Raw genomic sequence first — 25,249 nt, forward strand, 5'->3', positions numbered from 1 at the left:
TCCTAAAAAAAATCCCTGTAGGAGGCGTCCAAATTTTTCAAGTAACCACAACCAGAATATTCACTATAGAGAATTGAATCATTGACCAGTAGATCTTATTAAGAAAGGTCTGGTTTTAACTTCATTTAATTCATTTAGGCCTAATAATTGACACTTCGCTAAGCCCCACCCCAGAATTTTGGGTAACCAATCACAGTGTTCTAATTAATTGCAACTGTCGTGAAGTCCAATACCTCGGACATGGTCATGTTTTTAAAGGGGAATGGAAACCCAGGCAGTGCTATCCGGGTTCCTTGGGACGTCCATACCCTAAACCCTACCTTGACCCTAACTATAACTTAACCCTAAACAAAATCTTTTACCTTAACCATTTTCAATTTCAACTTTAGTGGGGTAGGGACGTCCCAAGGATACCGGATAGCATGGACCATGGAAACACTAAGCTTTAGAACACCAGCTAACTGTAAATCGCCATATTGGCATTGTTTCATCTCTGACACCATTTTTTTTTTTTTACCAAACAACTGCCATTTACACAACTTCCTAATGAAGATAGAGTATAACTCAGTTTTATTTTGGAAAGATTGAAAATCTGTAATCAGATTTTTACTGTGATGTGACAGTGAATGGTGGTATTTTTCGAGAAACCGGTGAGCCTGGCACCTATTACAATACCCTGTTCAAAGGCACTTAAATATGTTGTCTTGCCCGTTCACCTTCTGAAAAGCACACATAGACAATCCATGTCTCAGTTGTCTCAAGGCCTGAAAATCCTTCTTTAACCTGTCTCCTCCCCTTCATCTACACTGATTGATTGAAGTGGCTTTCACCTGGTCAATCTATGTCATGGAATGTTCAGGTGTTCCTAATGTTTTATACACTCAGTGTATCTGCATCAAAACATTACAAATGACATTTATAAGGAAAGACATACACAACTAATATCATATTGTCACATCCTGACCATAGAAAGCTGTTATTTTCTATGGTAGAGTAGGTCAGGGTGTGACAGGGGGGGTTTCTAGTTTAGTTTTTCTATGTTGTTATGTTCTAGTTTTGTATTTCTATGTTGGATTGTTCTAGTTTTTGTATTTCTATGTTGGGCTTTGTTTGAGATGTTCTCCAATTAGAGGTAGCTGGTCATCGTTGTCTCTAATTGGAGGTCATATTTAAGTTGGTGTTTGTCCCACCTGGGTTTGTGGGAGATTGTTTTTGAGTAGTGTATGTTTCACCTCTGCGTCACGGTTTGTTGTTTTTGTCATTCAGTTTATTTATGTATTGCATAGTTTCACAGTATAAATAAAATGTGGAACGACACACACGCTGCACTTTGGTCTTCTCCTTTCGACAACCGTGACACATATTAATAAATCAAGAACTGTGAGGGGAATGCATTGTCTAATTCAAAATTGGAATGACAAAATATGAAAAGAATAAGGTGTGTGTATATATATGTATATATATATATATATATATATATATATATTAACAATAATTGGCTTTTACAACTTGTATCTGTACATACATTCCACTAGGCCTGTAGCCTAATACAGGAAGAGTCAAAATGGGAACAAATTAAAAGCATGCAGGGGAGGCTAAATGACCGGTGACAATCTGAGCTACTGGGTGAAGACTAGGAGTCCCTTTACTAGTGCTTATGTCTGCAGTGAGTCACTCACTCACTGGAGTACCACAACCCCGGCACAACTTCAGTCCCCTATGAGACATAACTGCTTTCCCTTGCATTCTGGTGCAACACAAAACAAATCACGTCATGGCCTCCTGTCTATCTTTCCTTTAACAAAGCCAATCATTTCTAGAGAAGTACTTCCAGCACAGTGAAGTTCACCTAGGCTGTGAGAGTAACGGTGTGATTGTTCCTCCGCCTCAGCAGCATGTTGTCCAGTCTCTCAATCCCCTCTGTCCTTGACACTGTGGGGGCAGCTTCTATTGACTGCCTGGTGCACAGCTGGCATGTCTACAATGTCGTCCCCCTTACAAAGGTCTGAGAGCTGACAGTCCACCAGTGTCCTACAGACGGAGACAGAGAGAGCGAGAGAGAGAGAGAGAGAGATGAAAAACACAGACCTAATATTTCGGCCTTACGGTACACAACAATAATACATCATTGGCAGTTACCAGCTAGACCAGGATAATTTAGTTGCCAAGCTGACTACCAGCCTGAGCTTTCAAAAGTCTATTAGCTAGCTATCATCATAAGGGTTAACTGAAGCATGTTGATGCCTTGAGGGTTAGGCTACCTTGCCTCGTTTTTGGCTGACTGTAATTTACGGTGTCTCAGTTTATCAGACGTTTTCGTGGATTTATCGGTGGTGACAGTGTTTCCTTGCCTCAGTGCAGTGGGCAGCTGGGAGGAGGTGCTCTTATACTCCATGGACTTTACAGTGTCCCAGAACTTTTTGGAGTTTGTGCTACAGGATGCAAATTTCTGTTTGAAAAAGCTAGCCTTTGCTTTCCTAACTGCCTGTGTATATTGGTTCCTAACTTCCCTGAAAAGTTGCATATCGCGGGGGCTATTCGATCCTAATGCAGTACGCCACAGGATGTTTTTATGCTGGTCAAGGGCAGTCAGGTCTGGAGTGAACCAAGGGCTATATCTGTTTCTGGTTCTACATTTTGTGATTGGGGCATGCTTATTTAAGATGGTGAGTGTTACGTTCCCCAGGTTCTGTGTTGTGGTTTGTGTATATTCATGTATGTATTTCAGGAAATGGCTTCCTGAAATTCTCTACAAGCAGTTGATTGGTCGGCCCCATTGCTGATTGGAGAGCTGACCCCGCCCCCTCGTCAGGACGCAGCTGTCTCCAATTACCAACCCCACCTACAGCTATATAAGCCAGTGTTCTGTTGCTCAGAGGGGAAGATGATTGCAGAGAGAGAATGGCTGAGGGAGGAGCCTAATGGCTGAGGGAGGAGCCTAATGGCTGAGGGAGGAGCCTAATGGCTGAGGGAGGAGCCTAATGGCTGAGGGAGGAGGCTGATGGCTGAGGGAGGACACTAATGGCTGAGGGTTATAGCATGTTGGTTGTTTCTAAGAATTTTGGTATGTACTGAGTTAGTTGTTGCTGAGGTAGCTGATTGGATAATTCTGTTGTGTGTCAGTAGGATGCAGTGTTTTGATTATTGAACCTACATTTGTGTAATTCTGTTTCCTTTGTTCCCAGGGGGGAAGGGGAAGGCACCTAGGGAGTGCTTAGGCAAGAGGCCCGCGGGCATACATTACCCGTAGTATTTACTGTCTATGCACACTAGGTAAGACCTGGGCGGACCATCCCCCTGTATTTTGGTTAGTGCACCATGTGGTGCAGATAGGTAAGTAGTGGGTAAGCAGGTAAGGTAGGAGAGGGGGCTTTGATATTGACTTTCTTTGCTTTGGTTCCATCCAGACCCTTTTCCCCAAACTTACCATGTGAAGGAATAAATTCCCTGGACCTACAGTCCATACCTTTTTCACACCACAGAGAGTTGAGTTGTAGCAGGGTGTTGCGTTCCCTTTTACTAGAGGCGTAACCGTGAGGAAAGCACTTTAAAAAAATAACCAGGCATCCTCTACTGACGGAATGATGTCCATATCCTTCCAGGATACCCGGGCCAGGTCGATTAGAAAGGCCTGCTGAAGTGTTTTACGGAGCTTTTGACAGTGATGAGGGGTGGTTGTTTGACCACAGACCCATTATGGACGCAGGCAATGAGGCAGTGATCGCTGAGATCCTGGTTGAAGACAGCAGAGGTGTATTTGGAGGGCAGGTTGGTTAGGATATCTATGAGGGTGCCCGTGTTTATGGATTTGGGGTTGTACCTGGTAGGTTCATTGATAATTTGGGTGAGATTGAGGGCATCAAGTTTAGATTGGAGGATGGCCGGGGTGTTAAGCATGTCCCAGTTTAGGTCACCTAGTAGCACGAGCTCTGAAGATAGATGGGGGGCAATCAGTTCACATATGGTGTCCAGAGCACAGCTGGGGGCAGTAGGTGGTCTATAGCAAGCGGCAACGGTGAGAGACTTGTTTCTGGAAAGGTGGATTTTTAAAAGTAGAAGCTCAAATTGTTTGGGTACAGACCTGGATAGTAAGACAGAACTCTGCAGGCTATCCCTGCAGTAGATTGCAACTCCACCCCCTTTGGCAGTTCTATCTTGTTGGAAAATGTTATAGTTTGGGATGGAGATTTCAGGGTTTTTGGTGGTCTTCCTAAGCCAGGATTCAGACACGGCTAGCACATCCGGGTTGGCAGAGTGTGCTAAAGCAGTGAATAAAACAAACTTAGGGAGGAGGCTTCTAATGTTAACATGCATGAAACCAAGGCTTTTACGGTTACAGAAGTCAACAAAAGAGAGCGCCTGGGGAATAGGAGTGGAGCTAGGCACTGCAGGGCCTGGATTAACCTCTACATCACCAGAGGAGGAGTAGGATAATGATACGGCTAAAGGCTATAAGAACTGGTCGTCTAGTATGTTCGGAACAGAGAGTAAAAGGAGCAGGTTTCTGGGCACAGTAGAATAGATTCAAGGCATAATGTACAGACAAAGTTATGGTAGAATGTGAATACAGCGGAGGTGAACTTATGCATTGAGTGACGATGAGAGAGATTTTGTCTCCAGACCCATTTAAACCAGGTGAGGTGACCACATGTGTGCGAAGTGGAACTAAAGGGTTAACTAAGGCATATTGAGCCTTTCTTGGCCTATGGATGAGTTTTACTCTAGCTTCAACATAAGTGAAAACAGTAATTGGTGTTTTGAGGTGAGTTTGTCCTCCATACAATGTAAAGCAGTTATAATAATGCTGTGATATATTTCTTCGATACAAATACATGATTATTTTTATTTATTTAACTAGTCAAGTCATTAGATGGAACTCGGGTCTATCGAGCTATAAGCCCAACTCTTATGGAAGTTATGACAATTCAAATAGTAGACTATGATGATGTTGAATGTATTTGTACAGAGTACACAAATCTGGAAAGATTAATCAAGGAGATAATTGTTTAAAAACGAAGTGGATTAATCGTGGGATATACTCTTTAAAAATGTAGGAAGGAACTTCTTATTTTATAGACCTTTATTTACTTGGCATTTCGGAAGAAATATTTAATAACAGGAGAAACAAACGCCAAAGCGTTACTGGAAGGTACTGAATCTCATCCGGGCATCTGAATGTCCACATGGGGAGGGGCTATAAATCACCTTTGGATGGTTCAATAACCAATCAAAAAACATGTTGTGATATTCAACTCCCTACGAGATTTGGATAGTTAATTGCACCCAACTGGTGTCCCGGGTTTAAATCAGTCCCTGATTAGAGGGGAACAATGTGGGGGAAAAGCAGTGAAACTGGCTTCGAGATCCAGAGTTGAGCTTGAGGGAGATAGACAATCCTCCACCAAACCCACGAATAGAAGTCTTTACCAGGTCGACGGTCAAACAGCGGCCCCTTTCAGGACATTTTAATTCTCAGTAATTCTGATTATTAAACCTTTATTCCAGTAGGAGGCAATAGAGATACGGTAGAAAAGGGCGCTGTCTTTCCATAAAATACGTTATTTCAGTAGTTTAAACACGTTTATTTCAATAGTTTAATGAGCTGAAAAACAGAAATACTAGAGACATTGATTGTAAGGTTGTCTAAGGAGGGGTGCACCGGACCAGGTCTGAAACGAAACGGAGCGTTTCACACACGTTTTATGGACATCTCCATTTCCTTTACACACGTTCAAACTCAAAGAAATAATAAATATTTTTTCCCCCCCCGTTTAACCTCTCAAAAAGACTGGGTCCCGCTGTATTGCTCAGGCTGTACTACAGCGTCTATTCACAGGCGCGATCCCACTACTGAGCGGCACGGGGGCTTTGGCCTGCTCCGTTTCCGACCTGGGCCGGTGCACCCCTCCTTAGACGACCTGGTGGTCCCGGGCTCCCCCAGGAGCACCATATCGATACCGAACTTAGTGCGGACACCCGATCGGCATAGTCCACTGGAGCTCAGAACTCCTGAGCTCAAACGATCCGCCAGCCTAAGCCTCCCAGCAACTTGGATTACAGGCGCACGCCACTGCACCCGGCGAGAAACCAGAGCATTTTTAGGGCATTTCAAGTTAAATTCGTGACGTCACACACCTCGTCACATGACTCCCAGTGTGGTCTGTAGCGCCGTCCTGTGATTAGAAAATTGTTTTGCAACAATTTCGAATAGGGCACGTATGATTTATTTCATGAATATTTGAATTGTATTCCTACTTGAAAAGTCAATAAATATGTCCTGGATATATAAATATGTTACAGAGATCTATAACCCTAGCCAGACAGACTTTTAATAGCAACCATGTTGGATTTCTGACCAAATCTGGTGGTTCTAGCGTTATCTCATGCCCACAGGTTCACACTAAATCCATGAGTTTACTTTTACATGATAAACACGTTTTCAGTATAAATGTTTTCAACCTGTAGTGTCCTTGCTCAGCTCATGTTATATTTGCACTTCAGGCAATATTCAGATAAATTACAAAGAATTACCTACCCAGCAGGGAATCAATCATCCATCTGGGATCAAGCCTATAAAGACAGGACATACACTCAACTGAACCAAATGTGTACACATTCTCTTACTACAGAGCGCTACTAGCTGAGAATCTAATTACAGAGTTCCATTTTTTATTTGAACATGTCCCCTTCTTCCTGTAAACATTACGTAATGTTCCACATAGGGTTGGAAAAATTACATTTGCCAAAATTCCCAGGTTTTCAAGAAATCCTGTTTGGAGGAGTGTATAAAGGGCTGACTATATGAAACCAAGCCATTCTTCAGTTAAAAAAAGCCCTCTAACATCTGCCTGAACAGGCCTAGTTATATCAAATCCACCAACTTGAAGGACTTTATCGTTCTGTTTTAATGTAACATTGTACATTTTGACATAATAAAGTGATAGTGTTTAAGTAGAGCTTTTCATTATGTCTCGAAATGCTTTACATCCTACAGGGTCACACACCCATTCAGCACCGTAGAGGTAGAGACTGTAGTCCCAAACGGCACCCTATTCCCTATATATATGGTGCACTACTTTTGACCCGTGACCTATGAGCTCGCTGTATTTCTCAGGCTGTACTACAGCATCTATTCACGGGCGCGATCCCACTACTGAGCGGCACGGTGGCTTTGGCCTGCTCCGTTTCCGACCTGGGCCGGTGCACCCCTCCTTAGACGACCTGGTGGTCCCCGGGCTCCCCCAGGTCAGACACCATGTGGTGAATAGGATGCCATTTGGGACACAACCTGTGCCAGTTATGATTATAACTGTCTATTCTCACATGGGGAAACTTTAGCTTCGACGCTGGAGGTGGTTGCTCTTGGAGGCAGGCTGAGTGCCAGTGAGGCCCAGGAGGAAGAGCTAGGAGCCAGGCTGATGGCTAAGGCAGAAAGCCCAGCATCACTGTGCCTTCTTCAGGGTGATGTCACGAATGCTTGAACCAGACAAACTACGCAACTAGTGCAACCAATGACAATAGAGAGGGGCGTGTCATCGTAAAGTGTCAGACAACCACGCTGTAGACATTGTGATAGTAGTACCGTCATGCAAATAGATCAAGAAATGAAAGTTGTAGCATAGTTTGACAAATATAATTTATATATATTTATATCCACCTCCATTCCTCCTCATACACAAGTCATTGAGAGATATTGCTCAGATGTTAACTGAACAATTCTTCTTTTCACAGCTGCTAAACAGCGCAATATTCATATAGAAAAATACAACTGGACAGACTGACAGATGTAAAAATGCTAAATCACATCAAGTGATTAGAATACAGAACATTACACAATAATACATGTAATCTATATATATGTAAAGCAGTATAAAATAAGCACATTGCAAGACAGACATTGACGTAACAATGCCTTTTTTTTTATAAACAGGAGTGTAAACATTATTTCATATAGTTTTATATGTGCTTTTATTTATGACGCCAGCGTCACCACAAATCGGATCAACCGGATACTGCCATCGTCAAGGCAGAGGATATAAAAAATAAAAAATAAAAGTTAATTTTTTTATTTATTTTTTGTTTTTAAATCAGCATTGTAATATAAAATACAAAACAGCTTTAGTATATACTGAATGCATGAATATCCTAGAATATTACTACGGCTGTATATTTAAACGTGGTATACAGTACACTGGCAAACTGCAGAACGCTGGCTGGCTACACCTGTGTGTCTACCGTTATCCAGGTTTAGAATATCAAAAACAGCCCCTTTGTTTCTCTCAGTGCTGATAAGTGCCAGTAACAGAGCATTAGAATGATTGACCTTAGTGTTTCCTCTTCGACATTATAGTTTCCACTTTATACCTTCTTCTATTTTTGTCCTTTATTGTAAATGATGGTTGTAGTATGCAGTAAGTAAACTGAGGCACTGACTGGGTTTCAGAACAAACAGCACTTATTATGATGCAGAGAGAACTGGGTTGGGCGTAAGGCTCCTCCCTCAGAGCCCACTCAGGTAACATTACCAAGGTGTTACCGATGCAACGGACCTTTAAATTTTTTTTTTTTTAAAAACAGGTCTTTGGGCAAAGACAGACGAGAGTCTCAACAAGTCTCCAGCTTTGAGGTCAAGACAGTACATACTGTGTGTGCTTCAACAACAAAAACGGCAGTTGATTTTAGAATTTTTCCAAAATGGCCACCATTCATGATGATGATGATGATGACAACGAGTTGTTTTTTTTGGCAGATCTATCTTTGCCGACCTTCGGTTTCTTGTTTCCCCTTGTGGTTTCATTTGGAGGCGGTCAGCTTTTCGGCAGCCAGGTGTTCTAGCAGGGGGTTGGCCTCGCTCTCGGGGGTCTTGACGCTGTCGGTGCGGACGATGCAGGTGGGGCGGTGGAGGTTGAGCATCACCATTAACTGCTGTCTCTCCATCCTCAACTCCTCAATCTGGGACTTCAGGTCAGTGTTCACCACCTCCAAACGCTCCGACTCCTACAGGGAGGACAGATAGGGGAGGGGGTATACTGTTAAGTCATTTATTTAACCTTTATTTAGCCAGGCAAGTCAAGAAGACTTTCTCTTTTACAATAACCAGTTGAGGTCCCACTTTAAACAAACTACAATATAAATGCTTTACAGAACATTCATGTCTTCATAAACACCAGACGCTTTACAGAGCATTCATAATGTCTTCATAAACAATATAGACGCTTTACAGAGCATTCATAATGTCTTCATAAACAATATAGACGCTTTACAGAGCATTCATAATGTCTTCATAAACAATATAGACGCTTTACAGAGCATTCATGTCTTCATAAACATTATAGACGCTTTACAGAGCATTCATAATGTCTTCATAAACAATAGACGCTTTACAGAGCATTCATAATGTCTTCATAAACAATATAGACACTTTACAGAGCATTCATAATGTCTTCATAAACAATATAGACGCTTTACAGAGCATTCATGTCTTCATAAACATTATAGACGCTTTACAGAGCATTCATAATGTCTTCATAAACAATATAGACGTTTACAGAGCATTCATAATGTCTTCATAAACACTATATAGATGCTTTACAGAACATTCATGTCTTCATACTATCTATTCCATCTTCTACAGCTAATTCACAAAGAACATCCCAGGTATAAATAAAGAACTCATTGTGAAAAAGAAAACAAGACTGACCCTTTGGAGGAAGTCTGTTCTCTCCTTCTTCCTGTTCCGACATCGTGCTGCTGCCACTTTGTTCTTATCTCTCCTCCGTCTCCTCCGCTCATCGTCCTCGTCCATCTGCAGGGAGAAGAGGTGTTGTGATTAGCTAATGGGGACCTTTTCCAAGGCCTGCATATTATTAAAACATCGTGATGACAACCCTGGGCTCTATCTTTCCTGTATGTTTTACTCCTGGTTTTTCATACTTTCTGTTTTATTGTGAACTTCAGATAACTGTGCTTCAGTTTGATACCTGTGCTTGCCATCTTGGAGGCAAAAGTGAAGAGTTGAAGAGAACCCAGATTGAAAATGGTTAAGTTGTGTAACATCTAAACTACTTCTGAAATTGCCCACTTGGTGGAGCTAAAACATAGTAGTCTGGTCCAGTTTTCAACAGACCACCATACATAAAAAACAGACCATGGCCTCAAAATGTCTAACATCCATCTCCATTCCTCCTCAAGCTCTTCTTCCTCCTTCATCTCCCTCCCCACCCATCTACCCCTCCCTCCTCACCTCTCCCTTGATAGCAGTGAGCGGCCTCTTGCCCAGCCGTCCCAGGAAATGCAGCGGTGACAACATGGCGCCCAGGTTCCTGAAGTCCTGTGCAAGTTTGAGCTGATCGGTGAGTGTAGTGGCAGAGATGCCCGCCAGTGGGCCCAGGCTGGGCAAGGAGCCGGCCGTCAGGGCGGTGTCGAGGATCTGGCCGGGCATCATGTTAGACCCAGCCACCATACACCACAGCTATGGAGGGAGAGAGGAAGAGGGGGAGAGAGGAGGAGATGGAAGGTCATTGATTGTCAGGTCCATTGCTATAGGGTCTTCTTTACGTGCCTGATTCATGTCCCTGTGTCCGTCTCCTTTCACAGTTTTAAAGCTATTTCCTCACATCCTCGACAGACAGCTTTAACAGAATTGACAGACTGGATTTTGCTCCATGTAGCCTCCATGTTCAGGCTGTGGCTATCATTCATCATGCATTGCATACCAACCGTACATTTTTTTTTCTTTTAATGATTGCGGGCAATTTCCAAGAGTTTGCATTGAGAAGTCCTGTGGTCAATCAAAGAAAAATGAAAGAGAGAGAGAGAGAGAGAGAGAGAGAGAGAGAGAGAGAGAGAGAGAGAAAGAGAAAGAGAAAGAGAGAGAGCCTGTACAGACCAGGCCTAGAGGAAGTGACTGCAGAATGAATGTATTTCTCTAATGACTGTTAGAACCAAGACTGTGCTGTTGAAAACTCCTGATGGCCAAACAGAAAACCAAAAATGTTGCTCATGGAGTTAGGAGAGGGACGGTACAGGACACCAACTTTATCTTTCAGCCAAGACGTGTATTATGAGCAGAGTATGTGAGCGGAGCTGGAGTGGAGGGTTCCCAATTTAACTGGAACGTGGAGCGAGTTCCCCCCCCCCCCCCCCCAAAGGCTAGAGCGTCGGCCTTCTCACCAGCACCAATCTCGCTCCAGTAGCACCCCCTTCACAAGCTCAGGGCATGCCCGGCCCAGCATGCATTTGTAGTGTAGTTGAGTGTTGCTAATAGCCCCTTGCTTTAGCTATTGTCATGGAGTTTGCTAAATATATTCATAAAGAAACTAATAAAAACACACAGGTGCTAAAAATCAAGGTGACTTACAAAGACGAAGAAAACCAAGAGCAAGAGAGGGAGTGCGTGATGTAGTGTCCACAACTAAAGAATCATTGTGGAATCTGAACAGACACATCCTGAAAGCAGCATGATGCTGTACTTACTACATGTACATGATAACAGAAAGGTGGCTAGCTAGCTGTCTGTCTCAATATAGGAAAGTATTTATAAACACAAAATCCGATATCTTAAAAAGTTTAGTTCATTTTCATTCTATTATCTATACAATAGGCCATCATTGATTCTGGCCCAATAGGTCTGGTATATTACCTCTGTCCTGGAGCTTTCTGTTTTGATAAGGTTGTTTTACCTACAATTCATTAGGCCTACCTACAAAACGTTTTTAATATGCTTTCCTGGCAAGAGTGACCCGAAGGGTGTTTATTAACATCCCCAGTGTTTCTGCAAGCGCTGAGGGTGGGTTTCCACCACTGCTGGCCTGCTCTCCAGATGCCGTCGCCTGAAGCCACAGGCTCTGGACTAACTCATGTTTCTAAAAATTAATTCAAAAAGCCACTGTAGATGGAGCCGAATAAGGCATTCCTAGTTTAATTTTGTATTTAATTCTAAGTAAATCACAGTCTACGTGTGCAATTTATAGACTATAATGACTTAATACAACAAAATGTTGTTTAAATGCTGAGCGTTTTATGTCCCTATCAACCTGGTGTGTCGTACTCCCAAATGCATTTCTTTGTTATAGCCTTGAAATAATATATTCCTTCTGTCTTTCTGACCTATTTCGAGTGTTTATATGCTGTTTAATATGACATGTAGCCTATTTGAAATGATGAGCGCTCCTTAGTCACCTTTTCCTGTTGTTTGTAAAAAATAAAAATAAAAATCATTAAAATCATATGGTTTGGTTTCAATACTTGGAGCGGCAGTTTTTCTTTTTCCTGTGAGCGCTGAACGGTTTTTGGCAGAGGTTTTTAGCAGAGTTTTTTAGCAGAGGTTTTTAGCAGAGCAGTTGGAAAGGACGTGGAGCCCCGGAGCTGCACACCGCTTCACGAGAGCGATGAGCGGGATTTCCACGACCTCTCAACTCAACCACTCTGATTGTGAGGTGAGCAGGACAGGACAGGTGCCGGTGGGGCTGACCAGCTGACTGTGTGAATATGTCCCAACTGACACCCTATTCCATATATAGTGCACTACTTTTGACCAGGGACAGTAGTCAAGAGTAGTGGACTATAGAGAATAGGGTGCCAGTTGGGACACACCCCATGTTCCTGACTGACTACACTGCTAGGCTGGGTTCCTTTCTTAGAAAAATAATCGGCACCGTTTATTACAAAAGCCAGAAAGAGAGAGAGCGAGAGAGAGAGAGACAGCAAAATAGAGAGAAAGAGAGGCAGAGGGAAAAGAGGTTACCAAAAAAAAGTCATATAAGCCCTATTCTAGGTGACCCCACCCAGCCAAGAGCTGGTCTCACAGCGTTTTGTGTTTGGACTGAGTGAGGGAGTTACTGACGGAAAAATGGTCTGAGACCAAATTGGCAGTTTACCGATTACCCGTTCTCTGATTCCTCCTCTCAGGAGATTATGAATGAATAAATATTTTATAAAAGTGTATAGATGTTAGTTTCCTTTCCTTATCTCATACCATCCATTATCACTGATTGCTGAAACGACTAGGCAAGCCTAAACACCTAGCCTATAGCAGAGCTAGATACCTAGCCAGGCGTATAGCAGGGCTAAAACACCTAGCCAGGCCTACAGCAGGGCTAAAACACCTAGCCAGGCCTAAAGATATCTCCCTCCTGTTTTTAGCTGTTGGTCATATTAGCATTGCTAGAAATATTGTATATTAGGGATGCACGATATAGTCGGTGAACATATTAGAATCGGCAGATATTAGCCAAAATTGGCAACATCGGTATCGGTCGATGTCTAGTTCAACGCCGATGTTAAAGCTACCATGCATACCTATATAACGAAAGGTACATGACGTAATAACGCCATGTAAAATGTTGCGCTACACGTGCAACACAGCATTCCTAACCTAGCCCACAATGTCTGCTGTGTGGATCGAGCAGTCAACAAGTCCAGCCGTCATTTGAAAGAGAAAGAACATTTCAGAGAGACAACTCAAAGGCGAAATCCATTAAAGCCAAGATAATGGAATTCATTGCCCTTGACAATCAAACCGTTCTCTGTCGTGGGTGAAGTTCGCTTTCGCCGACTGGTCGAGCACCGGTACACACTACCAAGTGCGCTATTTTTCATATGTTGCCCTACCGAAGTTACACAGTAATAGCGTCACTGCTATTAGCTTCACGACATACATACTATGGAACGCCGTTTGGGGCTTTGCGTGTCAAAAAAGATACAGTAGCACTGTCAAAGCTGTACAAAAAAAGTCTGCAAACAAGCAAACAATGGCCACGAACGATGTGTTCACAATACTGCGTTGGTAATAAAGCATGATTTATAACAAATCCCGCTATGCCCTAAGACAAACCATCAAACAAGCAAAGCGTCAATACAGGATTAAGATTGAATCCTACTACACCGGCTCTGACGCTCGTCGGATGCGGCAGGGCTTGAAAACCATTACGGACTACAAAGGGAATTATAGATACAAGCTGCCCAGTGACGCGAGCCTACCAGATGAGCTAAATGCCTTTTATGCTCGCTTTGAGGCAAGCAACACTGAAGCATGCACGAGAGCACCAGCTGTTCTTGATGACTGTGTGATCACGCTCTCGGTAGCCGATGTGAACAAAACCTTTAAAACAGGTCAACATTCACAAAGCCGCCGGGCCAGACAGATTACCAGGACATGTACTCAAAGCCTGCGTGGACCAACTGGCAAGTGTCTTCACTGACATTTTCAACCTCTCCCTGACCGAGTCTGTAATACCTACATGTTTCAAGCAGACCACAATAGTCCCTGTGCCCAAGAACACTACGGTAACCTGCCTAAATGATTACCGCCCCGTGGCACTCACGTCGGTAGCCATGAGGTGCTTTGAAAGGCTGTTCACGGCTCACATGAACAGCATCCTCCAGGACACCCTAGACCCACAACAATTCGCATACCGCCCTAACAGATCCACAGATGACGCAATCTCAATCGCACGCCACACTGCCTTTTCACACCTGGACAAAAGGAACACCTATGTGAGAATGCTGTTCATTGACTACAGCTCAGCGTTCAACACCATAGTGCCCACGAAGCTCATCACTAAGCTAAGGACTGTGGGACTAAACACCTCCCTTTGCAACTGGATCCTGGACTTCCTGACGGGCTGCCCCCACGTGGTAAGAGTAGGCAACAACACGTCTGCCACGCTGATCCTTAACACTGGGGCCTCTCAGGGGTGTGTACTTAGTCCTCTCCTGTATTACCTGATCACTCACGACTGCGTGGGCAAACACGACTCCAACACCATCATTAAGTTTGCTGACGACACAACAGTGGTAGGCCTGATCACCGACAACGATGTGACAGCCTATAGGGAGGTCAGAGAACTGGCAGTGTGGTGCCAGGACAACAATCTCCCTCAATGTGATCAAGACAAAGGAGCTGGTCGTGGACTACAGGAAAAGGCAGGCCGAACAGGCCCCCATTAACATCGACGGGGCTGTAGTGGAGCGGGTCGAGAGTTAAGTTCCTTGGTGTCCACATCACCAACGAACTATCAAGGTCCAAACATACCAAGACAGTTGTGAAGAGGGCACGACAAAACCTTTTCCCCCTCAGGAAACTGAAAAGATTTGGCATGGGTCCCCAGATCCTCAAAAGGTTCTACAGCTGCACCATCGAGAGCATCCTGACCGGTTGCATCACTGCCTGGTATGGCCACTGCTTGGCATCTGACCGTAAGGCTCTACAGAGGGTAGTGCGAATGGCCCAGTAAATCACTGGGGCCAAGCTTCCTGCCATCCAGGACATATAATAGGCGGTGTCAGAGGAAAGCCCATAAAATTGTCAGACACTCCAGCCACCCTAGTTATAGACTGTTCTCTCTGCTACCGCACTGCAAGCGATACCGGATCTCCAAGTCCAGGACCAAAAGGCTCCTCAACAGCTTCTACCCCCAAGCCATAAGACTGCTGAAGAATTAATAAAATCGCCACCGGACAATTTAGATTGACACACCACCCCCCCCCCCTTTTGTACACTGCTGCTACTCACTGTTATCTATGCCTAGTCACTTAACCCCCACCCACATGTACAAATTACCTCTACTAACCTGTATCCCCGCACACTGACTCAGTACCGGAGCCCCCTGTATATAGCCTCGTTATTGTTATTCTTATTGTGTTACTTTTTATTATTACTTTTTATTTTAGTCTAGTTGGTAAATATTTTTTTTTAACTCTTCTTGAACTGCACTGTTGGTTAAGAGCTTGTAAGTAAGCATTTCACGGTAAAGTCTACACTTGTTGTTTTCGGCGCATGTGACAAATAAAGTTTGATTTGATTATTTGTTTGACCGCAACTTCTGGGGTAGCTAGCTTTAGCTTAGTACCTAGCTAGCACCAATACAACCAGCCTGAAATCAATGACCAGTAGAAACTGCAGTCATTTTCATTATTCTTAGTAATGATTTAGGAAACCTTGAGTAAGTATTAGCTAGGTAGCCACTTGTTGTTCACCTATTGAAATTGAACTTCAGTTCATGAAAATAAATAGCTAGCCAACTACTTAACACTGTTGCCCAAAGCTAACGTTATAAACAGCCAGCTAGCTTCATCTGGCTAGTGAGGCTCGACTTGACCGGGTTGTGTTGTGAAGCTAGCCAAAATAAGGATTAGGTACAATAGCGGAATTTGCGATTTGCCTTCAAAATAAAAGTATGTCATTGACAGTGATGCAAATGAATACAAATAGTAGAATTATGCCAAACTTTTATTTTGAAGATTAACCCCAAAGTCCACTATTGTGGCTAATCCTTATTGTGGCTAGCTTCACAAAAATGGGTCCGACCACCATTAATCAAATAAGAACTGTCTTATAAATTAGGGTTATTTTAGATGATGACACCTAGCTATATAGTTAGCTGGCTAACTATAGCTACTGAAACAGATTATGACGTGTTATTTGACGTGTCAAATAGTGTTATTTGACGTGTTTCTTTTTCGACACGCAAAGACAAACGGCGTTCCATAGAAATCCTGGTTGAGAATGTAACTGAACAACGAAACAGCACAGCAAGTCAGAGAAATAAATAGGTTTTGATCGTGTTTCTGGTAATTGGGACATACGTAAATGCCAACAAAATACGTTTTTGGTCAGTATGGTGTGTAATCTTTATTTAACTAGGCAAGCCAGTTAAGAACAAATTCTTATTTACAATGACAGCGCAGAAGACGATGGGCCAAATGTGCGCCGCCCTGTGGGACTCCCAATCACGGCTGGATGTGATACAGCATGGATTCGAACCAGGGACTGTAGTGACGCCTCTTGCACTGAGATGCAGTGCCTTAGACCGCTGTGTCCATGTGTGCGTGTGTTAACTATTTAACTACTAGAATCGGTTATCGGTATCGTTTTTTGGGGGGGCAGGGAAAATATTGGATATCTGTATCGGGCAAAAATGTAATATTGGTGCATCGCTATTTCTTCTTTGTATATAATAGTAATATTAGTAGTATAGCATAAATAGTGTTTTGTGTTTCATTAATTGGCTAGCTAGTTAGCGTCTTCAAATTCTCCAGTCTGTCATTCGACTCTTTCCCCTGCCGATGATGAGCTACGAAAGAAGTGGGTGAACAACATAAGGACGAGACAACTTCACCGTCAGCAAAAGCTCCACGGTCTGTGGCAGGCCTTTTCTTCCTGAAGGCGTATTGGAGCCTACTCCGGGAGGGCTACGTTGTCTGAGGAAGGGAGCTGAGCCACTTCTGTTCCAATGGAACAATTAGGTTATTCAGTCACGGGGAATCCCATCCCTACGCTAAACAGGCTATGGGCTGATTCATATAGGAGACATGAGATAAGATTATACAAATCTCTACAACCTGAGTCTACAGAGGAGCTGCATTGGCCGGAGGGTGTCAGAGTACAGAATGAACTAGCATACAGCAGAACAACTCCTTCCAACTATAAAAACTACACAAGAAACTCCTTCCAACTATAAAAACTACACAAGAAACTCCTTCCAACTATAAAAACTACAGAACAAACTAATTCCGACTATAAAAACTACACAAAACTAATTCCGACTATAAAAACTACACAACAAACTAATTCCGACTATAAAAACTACACAACAAACTAATTCCGACTATAAAAACATTCAAACTAGATCCAGATGTTAATCAAACTGATCCACAAAACTGATGTTTACCTCTGTCTGCAGAGTTTGGATATCCACTGCTAAATATCCACTGCTAGATCAACAACCTTTCCAACAACGAACACACAGTTAAGACCAGAAAAACCCCCCTCACAGACATTTCTTGCTGTGAACACCCTCGATTGTTTTACACATGAAACAGTTAAGACAAGAACCCCCAACCCCCCCCCCCCCCCTCCTCGGAAGACATGAAAGCTAAACTGTACCTTTTCTGCAGCAAAGTAGTGGTTCCTAAAAGCCAGAGAGTCTGAAGGGGCTTTACCACTCCCTTTTCAAAAGGGGAGGGGTCTCGTATTTTCTCAGTTTGTGTCGCCGGGCTGGCGGGCGGACGTTTGCCAGGATTAGTGGTCAGTGTTTGATGATGCAACACACTCTCTGTGTTCTCGCAGTCAAGCAGAAAAGCCAGTCGGTGCCATACACAGCCAATATACTGTACCCCGAGACAGACAAAGACAGTCACTCAGAGCAGGGCACGGCAGGACAGGGCACGGCAGGGCAGGGTAGAGCCTCGCAGGGTAGGACAGGACAGAGCACAGCACGGTAGGACAGGGCAGGGTAGAGAGAGGCAGGGCAGCACAGGGCAAAGCAGGACAGGGCAAAGCAGGACAGGCATTTCTGCTTTACAGAACCGCCTAGTCGACTGAAGTGCCTCAGGAGAAGCCAAACACACAGCACAGTCAGGGTGGGAGAGGAAGTGTCATGTATTAGAACTGCACTCAATGCAGGTCCTGGGTAGCTGGCACATGGCCAAGACCAATGGCATATGAGCCGTGGCTGTGTGTTGGTCTAATGTGCCTCCGTGTGTGTTCGTAAGTCTGTGTGCACTCAGACAAATGTGCCTGTGTGTGTATATGTATATATATTTATATATGTCTGGAAACCCTGGTTTTCTCTACTCACATACTTCATCCGTCTTCAGGTTGACAAAATGGGTCCATTTCCTGCACCATTCCTGAGGCCAATTAGCTGCTCCAATCCAAGGCTGAGGAATTCAACCTTAGAGTGCCATTTGGGACACAATTCCCTACATAGTGCCCTACCTTTGACCAGTACCCATAGGGCTCTGGTCTAAAGTAGTGCACTATAAAGGGAATTGGGTGCCATTTAGGTTGCAGATCCACTCTACCATCAATACCCTAGCAGCTCCACTCTCCTACCATCAATACCCTAGCAACTCCAGACTCTCCTACCATCAATACCCTAGCAGCTCCAGACCCTCCTACCATCAATACCCTAGCAGCTCCAGACCCTCCTACCATCAATACCCTAGCAGCTCCACTCTCCTACCATCAATACCCTAGCAGCTCCACTCTCCTACCATCAATACCCTAGCAGCTCCACTCTCCTACCATCAATACCCTAGCAGCTCCAGACTCTCCTACCATCAATACCCTAGCAGCTCCAGACTCTCCTACCATCAATACCCTAGCAGCTCCAGACTCTCCTACCATCAATACCCTAGCAGCTCCACTCTCCTACCATCAATACCCTAGCAGCTCCAGACTCTCCTACCATCAATACCCTAGCAGCTCCAGACTCTCCTACCATCAATACCCTAGCAGCTCCAGACTCTCCTACCATCAATACCCTAGCAGCTCCAGACTCTCCTACCATCAATACCCTAGCAGCTCCAGACTCTCCTACCATCAATACCCTAGCAGCTCCAGACTCTCCTACCATCAATACCCTAGCAGCTCCACACTCTCCTACCATCAATACCCTAGCCTAGCAGCTCCACTCTCCTCCCATCAATACCCTAGCCTAGCAGCTTCAGACTCTCCTACCATCAATAACCTAGCAGCTCCACTCTCCTACCATCAATACCCTAGCAGCTCCACTCTCCTACCATCAATACCCTAGCAGCTCCACTCTCCTACCATCAATACCCTAGCAGCTCCACTCTCCTACCATCAATACCCTAGCAGCTCCACTATCCCTACCATCAATACCCTAGCAGCTCCACTGTCCCTACCATCAATACCCTAGCAGCTCCACTCTCCTACCATCAATACCCTAGCCTAGCAGCTTCAGACTCTCCTACCATCAATAACCTAGCAGCTCCACTCTCCTACCATCAATACCCTAGCAGCTCCACTCTCCTACCATCAATACCCTAGCAGCTCCACTCTCCTACCATCAATACCCTAGCAGCTCCACTCTCCTACCATCAATACCCTAGCAGCTCCACTGTCCCTACCATCAATACCCTAGCAGCTCCACTGTCCCTACCATCAATACCCTAGCAGCTCCAGTCTCCCTACCATTAATACCCTAGCAGCTCCAGTCTCCCTACCATTAATACCCTAGCAGCTCCACTCTCCCTACCATCAATACCCTAGCAGCTCCACTCTCCTACCATCAATACCCTAGCAGCTCCACTCTCCCTACCATCAATACCCTAGCAGCTCCACTCTCCTACCATCAATACCCTAGCAGCTCCACTCTCCTACCATCAATACCCTAGCAGCTCCACTCTCCCTACCATCAATACCCTAGCAGCTCCACTCTCCCTACCATCAATACCCTAGCAGCTCCACTCTCCCTACCATCAATACCCTAGCAGCTCCAGACTCTCCTACCATCAATACCCTAGCAGCTCCAGACTCTCCTACCATCAATACCCTAGCAGCTCCACTCTCCTACCATCAATACCCTAGCAGCTCCACTCTCCCTACCATCAATACCCTAGCAGCTCCACTCTCCCTACCATCAATACCCTAGCAGCTCCACTCTCCCTACCATCAATACCCTAGCAGCTCCACTCTCCCTACCATCAATACCCTAGCAGCTCCACTCTCCCTACCATCAATACCCTAGCAGCTCCACTCTCCTACCATCAATACCCTAGCAGCTCCACTCTCCTACCATCAATACCCTAGCAGCTCCACTCTCCTACCATCAATACCCTAGCAGCTCCACTCTGCCTACCATCAATACCCTAGCAGCTCCACTCTCCCTACCATTAATACCCTAGCAGCTCCACTCTCCCTACCATTAATACCCTAGCAGCTCCACTCTCCCTACCATTAATACCCTAGCAGCTCCACTCTCCTACCATCACTACCCTAGCAGCTCCACTCTCCCTACCATTAATACCCTAGCAGCTCCACTCTCCCTACCATTAATACCCTAGCAGCTCCCTCTCCTACCATTAATACCCTAGCAGCTCCACTCTCCCTACCATTAATACCCTAGCAGCTCCACTCTCCTACCATCAATACCCTAGCAGCTCCACTCTCCTACCATCAATACCCTAGCAGTTCCACTCTCCCACCATCAATACCCTAGCAGCTCCAGACTCTCCTACCATCAATACCCTAGCAGCTCCAGACTCTCCTACCATCGATACCCTAGCAGCTCCACTCCTACCATCGATACCCTAGCAGCTCCACTCTCCTACCATCGATACCCTAGCAGCTCCAGACTCTCCTACCATCAATACCCTAGCAGCTCCAGACTCTCCTACCATCAATACCCTAGCAGCTCCACTCTCCTACCATCAATACCCTAGCAGCTCCACTCTCCCTACCATCAATACCCTAGCAGCTCCACTCTCCCTACCATCAATAACCTAGCAGCTCCACTCTCCCTACCATCAATACCCTAGCAGCTCCACTCTCCCTACCATCAATACCCTAGCAGCTCCACTCTCCCTACCATCAATACCCTAGCAGCTCCACTCTCCTACCATCAATACCCTAGCAGCTCCACTCTCCTACCATCAATACCCTAGCAGCTCCACTCTCCCTACCATCAATACCCTAGCAGCTCCACTCTCCTACCATCAATACCCTAGCAGTTCCACTCTCCCTACCATCAATACCCTAGCAGCTCCAGACTCTCCTACCATCGATACCCTAGCAGCTCCACTCTCCTACCATCGATACCCTAGCAGCTCCACTCTCCTACCATCGATACCCTAGCAGCTCCACTCTCCTACCATCGATACCCTAGCAGCTCCAGACTCTCCTACCATCAATACCCTAGCAGCTCCAGACTCTCCTACCATCAATACCCTAGCAGCTCCACTCTCCTACCATCAATACCCTAGCAGCTCCACTCTCCTACCATCAATACCCTAGCAGCTCCACTCTGCCTACCATCAATACCCTAGCAGCTCCACTCTCCCTACCATTAATACCCTAGCAGCTCCACTCTCCCTACCATTAATACCCTAGCAGCTCCACTCTCCCTACCATTAATACCCTAGCAGCTCCACTCTCCTACCATCACTACCCTAGCAGCTCCACTCTCCCTACCATTAATACCCTAGCAGCTCCACTCTCCCTACCATTAATACCCTAGCAGCTCCCTCTCCTACCATTAATACCCTAGCAGCTCCACTCTCCCTACCATTAATACCCTAGCAGCTCCACTCTCCTACCATCAATACCCTAGCAGCTCCACTCTCCTACCATCAATACCCTAGCAGCTCCACTCTCCCTACCATCAATACCCTAGCAGCTCCACTCTCCCTACCATCAATACCCTAGCAGCTCCACTCTCCTACCATTAATACCCTAGCAGCTCCACTCTCCTACCATCACTACCCTAGCAGCTCCACTCTCCCTACCATTAATACCCTAGCAGCTCCACTCTCCCTACCATTAATACCCTAGCAGCTCCCTCTCCTACCATTAATACCCTAGCAGCTCCACTCTCCCTACCATTAATACCCTAGCAGCTCCACTCTCCTACCATCAATACCCTAGCAGCTCCACTCTCCTACCATCAATACCCTAGCAGCTCCACTCTCCCTACCATCAATACCCTAGCAGCTCCACTCTCCCTACCATCAATACCCTAGCAGCTCCACTCTCCTACCATTAATACCCTAGCAGCTCCACTCTCCTACCATCAATACCCTAGCAGCTCCACTCTCCCTACCATCAATACCCTAGCAGCTCCACTCTCCCTACCATCAATACCCTAGCAGCTCCACTCTCCTACCATTAATACCCTAGCAGCTCCACTCTCCTACCATCAATACCCTAGCAGCTCCACTCTCCTACCATCAATACCCTAGCAGCTCCACTCTCCCTACCATCAATACCCTAGCAGCTCCACTCTCCTACCATCAATACCCTAGCAGCTCCACTCTCCCTACCATCAATACCCTAGCAGCTCCAGACTCTCCTACCATCGATACCCTAGCAGCTCCACTCTCCTACCATCGATACCCTAGCAGCTCCAGACTCTCCTACCATCAATACCCTAGCAGCTCCAGACTCTCCTACCATCAATACCCTAGCAGCTCCACACTCTCCTACCATCAATACCCTAGCAGCTCCAGACTCTCCTACCATCAATACCCTAGCAGCTCCAGACTCTCCTACCATCAATACCCTAGCAGCTCCAGACTCTCCTACCATCAATACCCTAGCAGCTCCAGACTCTCCTACCATCAATACCCTAGCAGCTCCAGACTCTCCTACCATCAATACCCTAGCAGCTCCAGACTCTCCTACCATCAATACCCTAGCAGCTCCAGACTCTCCTACCATCAATACCCTAGCAGCTCCAGACTCTCCTACCATCAATACCCTAGCCGCGAGCTCCACTCTCCTACCATCAATACCCTAGCCTAGCGGTTCCAGACACTTTCTAAAAGCAGGAGCAGGGTGTATTCATTGGCACCATTTCCACAGTTGTTGACTGGCCAGTCAACAAGAAGCTAACCTAACCTATAATGCATGGCTTACTTCCTTATGTATCCTCCTGGAGCATGGGCCATCGGCATCATTAGAGCATGGCTATATTTGCAACTAAAAGGCTTGCAGTAAAGCCCATAGCTTTACGCCTGCAGACAGGTTCATTCACGACAGGGGGGAAACAAGGCCTTCCCCACGACAGGGGGGAACTTGAAGCAGCCATGCTTCTCATCCAGAACACTCTAACTTATCTTGTTGTAGAACAACACTGTTCGCCTCATACTTTGGCCTCAGCATATTTGCCTGCTCGCCTCACATATCATCTTGCACAACTCTTAGTGACATGCAAACAGCCCAACCTATCTCTGGGCTGGAGAAAGAAAGAATAACATGGTGAAAATGATGAACAATGATAGTGATGCCTTATCCCACATACACCCCTCTCCTCAAGACCTGAGCCATGGCTCCATTACTGCCTGTATGAGTCCCAAATGAAATTCCTTCTATAGTGCACTACTTGAAAACATAAAGCTCTGGTCAATAGTATTGCACTATAAAGGGTATAGGGTAGTATTTGGAACACAGCCTCTGCACTCAGTCAGTCATACTATGCTACAGTATGTGCTGTTGAGTTTCTGACCCAGGCTTTCTTTCTTAACCCTCTGGGGAGAAGAAGAATTTGATAAACGGAATTACACTGAGACGCCAATTTCTCACTTTAAAATGTATGCCAAACAAAAACCATTGATTTCTAAGTTTAACAAACCATACTCTATGCACAATGATTACTTTGAACAAAAACAACAGTAAAACTTGTCATTAAAATACTGGATATGCAGATGCAAAGTTTGGTGACAGAGTTAGTATTAGTTAGTTATTACTATTAGTTAGTTATTAGTAAGTTATTGTTATTAGTTAGTTATTAGTATTAGTTAGTATTAGTTATTAGTTATTAGTAGAGTTAGTTATTAGTAGAGTTAGTTATTAGTATTAGTTAGTTATTAGTTACCGTAAATTCCGGACTATAAGCCGCAACTTTTTTCCCAGGCTTTGAACCTCGCGGCTTAAACAATGACGCGGCTAATATATGGATTTTTCTCGCTTTCAATTGTCTTTTTCTCCAAAAAAACACATTCTGTGACGTGCTCTGTTTTTTGGCGGCATGAAGCTTTCATTAGACCAATGAAATTGCCGAACGGGTTAAGGTCAAACAACTTTTTTGTTTACTGTTTAGATTAAATCGAGCGCTCTCAAACTTACCATCATTCTGATTATGGTAGTCATTTTGTCACCCTAATCATGGCAAAGACACGGAGAAATGCATATGATGCAGCTTTCAAGTTGAAGGCAATTGATCTGGCTGTTGGAAAAGGAAATAGAGCTGCTGCACGGGAGCTTGGTCTTAATGAGTCGATGATAAGACGTTGGAAACAGCATCGTGAGGAATTGACTCAGGGCAAAAAGACAACTAAAGCTTACTGCTAATTTTTTATTTTTTGTTACAAGCCGTGTTTCGTTAAAGCCTATTTCTTTTTGTTACAAGCCGCGCTTCGTTAAAGCCTATTTCTTTTTGTTACAAGCCGTGTTTCGTTAAAGCCTATTTATTTTTGTTACAAGCCGCGCTTCGTTAAAGCCTATTTATTTTTGTTACAAGCCGTGTTTCGTTAAAGCTTATTTCTTTTTGTTACAAGCCGTGTTTCGTTAAAGCCTATTTATTTTTGTTACAAGCCGTGTTTCGTTAAAGCCTATTTCTTTTTGTTACAAGCCGTGTTTCGTTAAAGCCTATTTCTTTTTGTTACAAGCCGTGTTTCGTTAAAGCCTGTGTAAAGTTAATTTGTTTCAATGTACCGGTAGGCACCTGCGGCTTATAGACATGTGCGGCTTATTTATGTTCAAAATAATATATATTTTTTAATT

The 25,249-nt window shown here is 44.6% G+C and overlaps 1 protein-coding gene across 4 annotated transcripts in view; it reads right to left on the reverse strand.

Annotated features, from left to right (window-relative positions):
* Window positions 1-7,617: 7,617 nt before the first annotated feature.
* The window catches only part of LOC106608295 (jun dimerization protein 2), a 32,603-nt gene continuing 14,971 nt past the window's right edge, over window positions 7,618-25,249 (reverse strand). For 2 of the 4 annotated variants that reach the window (XM_014206158.2, XM_014206160.2), the window contains exons 3-5: window positions 10,244-10,471; window positions 9,701-9,805; window positions 7,618-8,997 (exon numbers count right to left, since the gene is read on the reverse strand). In XM_014206158.2, coding sequence (XP_014061633.1) covers window positions 8,794-8,997; window positions 9,701-9,805; window positions 10,244-10,462 — 528 coding nt within the window. In that variant the 5' untranslated portion in view covers window positions 10,463-10,471 and the 3' untranslated portion in view covers window positions 7,618-8,793. Of the gene's footprint in view, window positions 8,998-9,700; window positions 9,806-10,243; window positions 10,472-17,672; window positions 17,829-17,887; window positions 18,122-25,249 lie in introns of those variants that run through there. The other 2 variants (XM_014206159.2, XM_045721162.1) reach the window with 2 other exon arrangements.

This window comes from Salmo salar, chromosome ssa06 (assembly GCF_905237065.1).
Source record: "Salmo salar chromosome ssa06, Ssal_v3.1, whole genome shotgun sequence".
NCBI classification, from domain to species: Eukaryota; Metazoa; Chordata; class Actinopteri; order Salmoniformes; family Salmonidae; genus Salmo; species Salmo salar.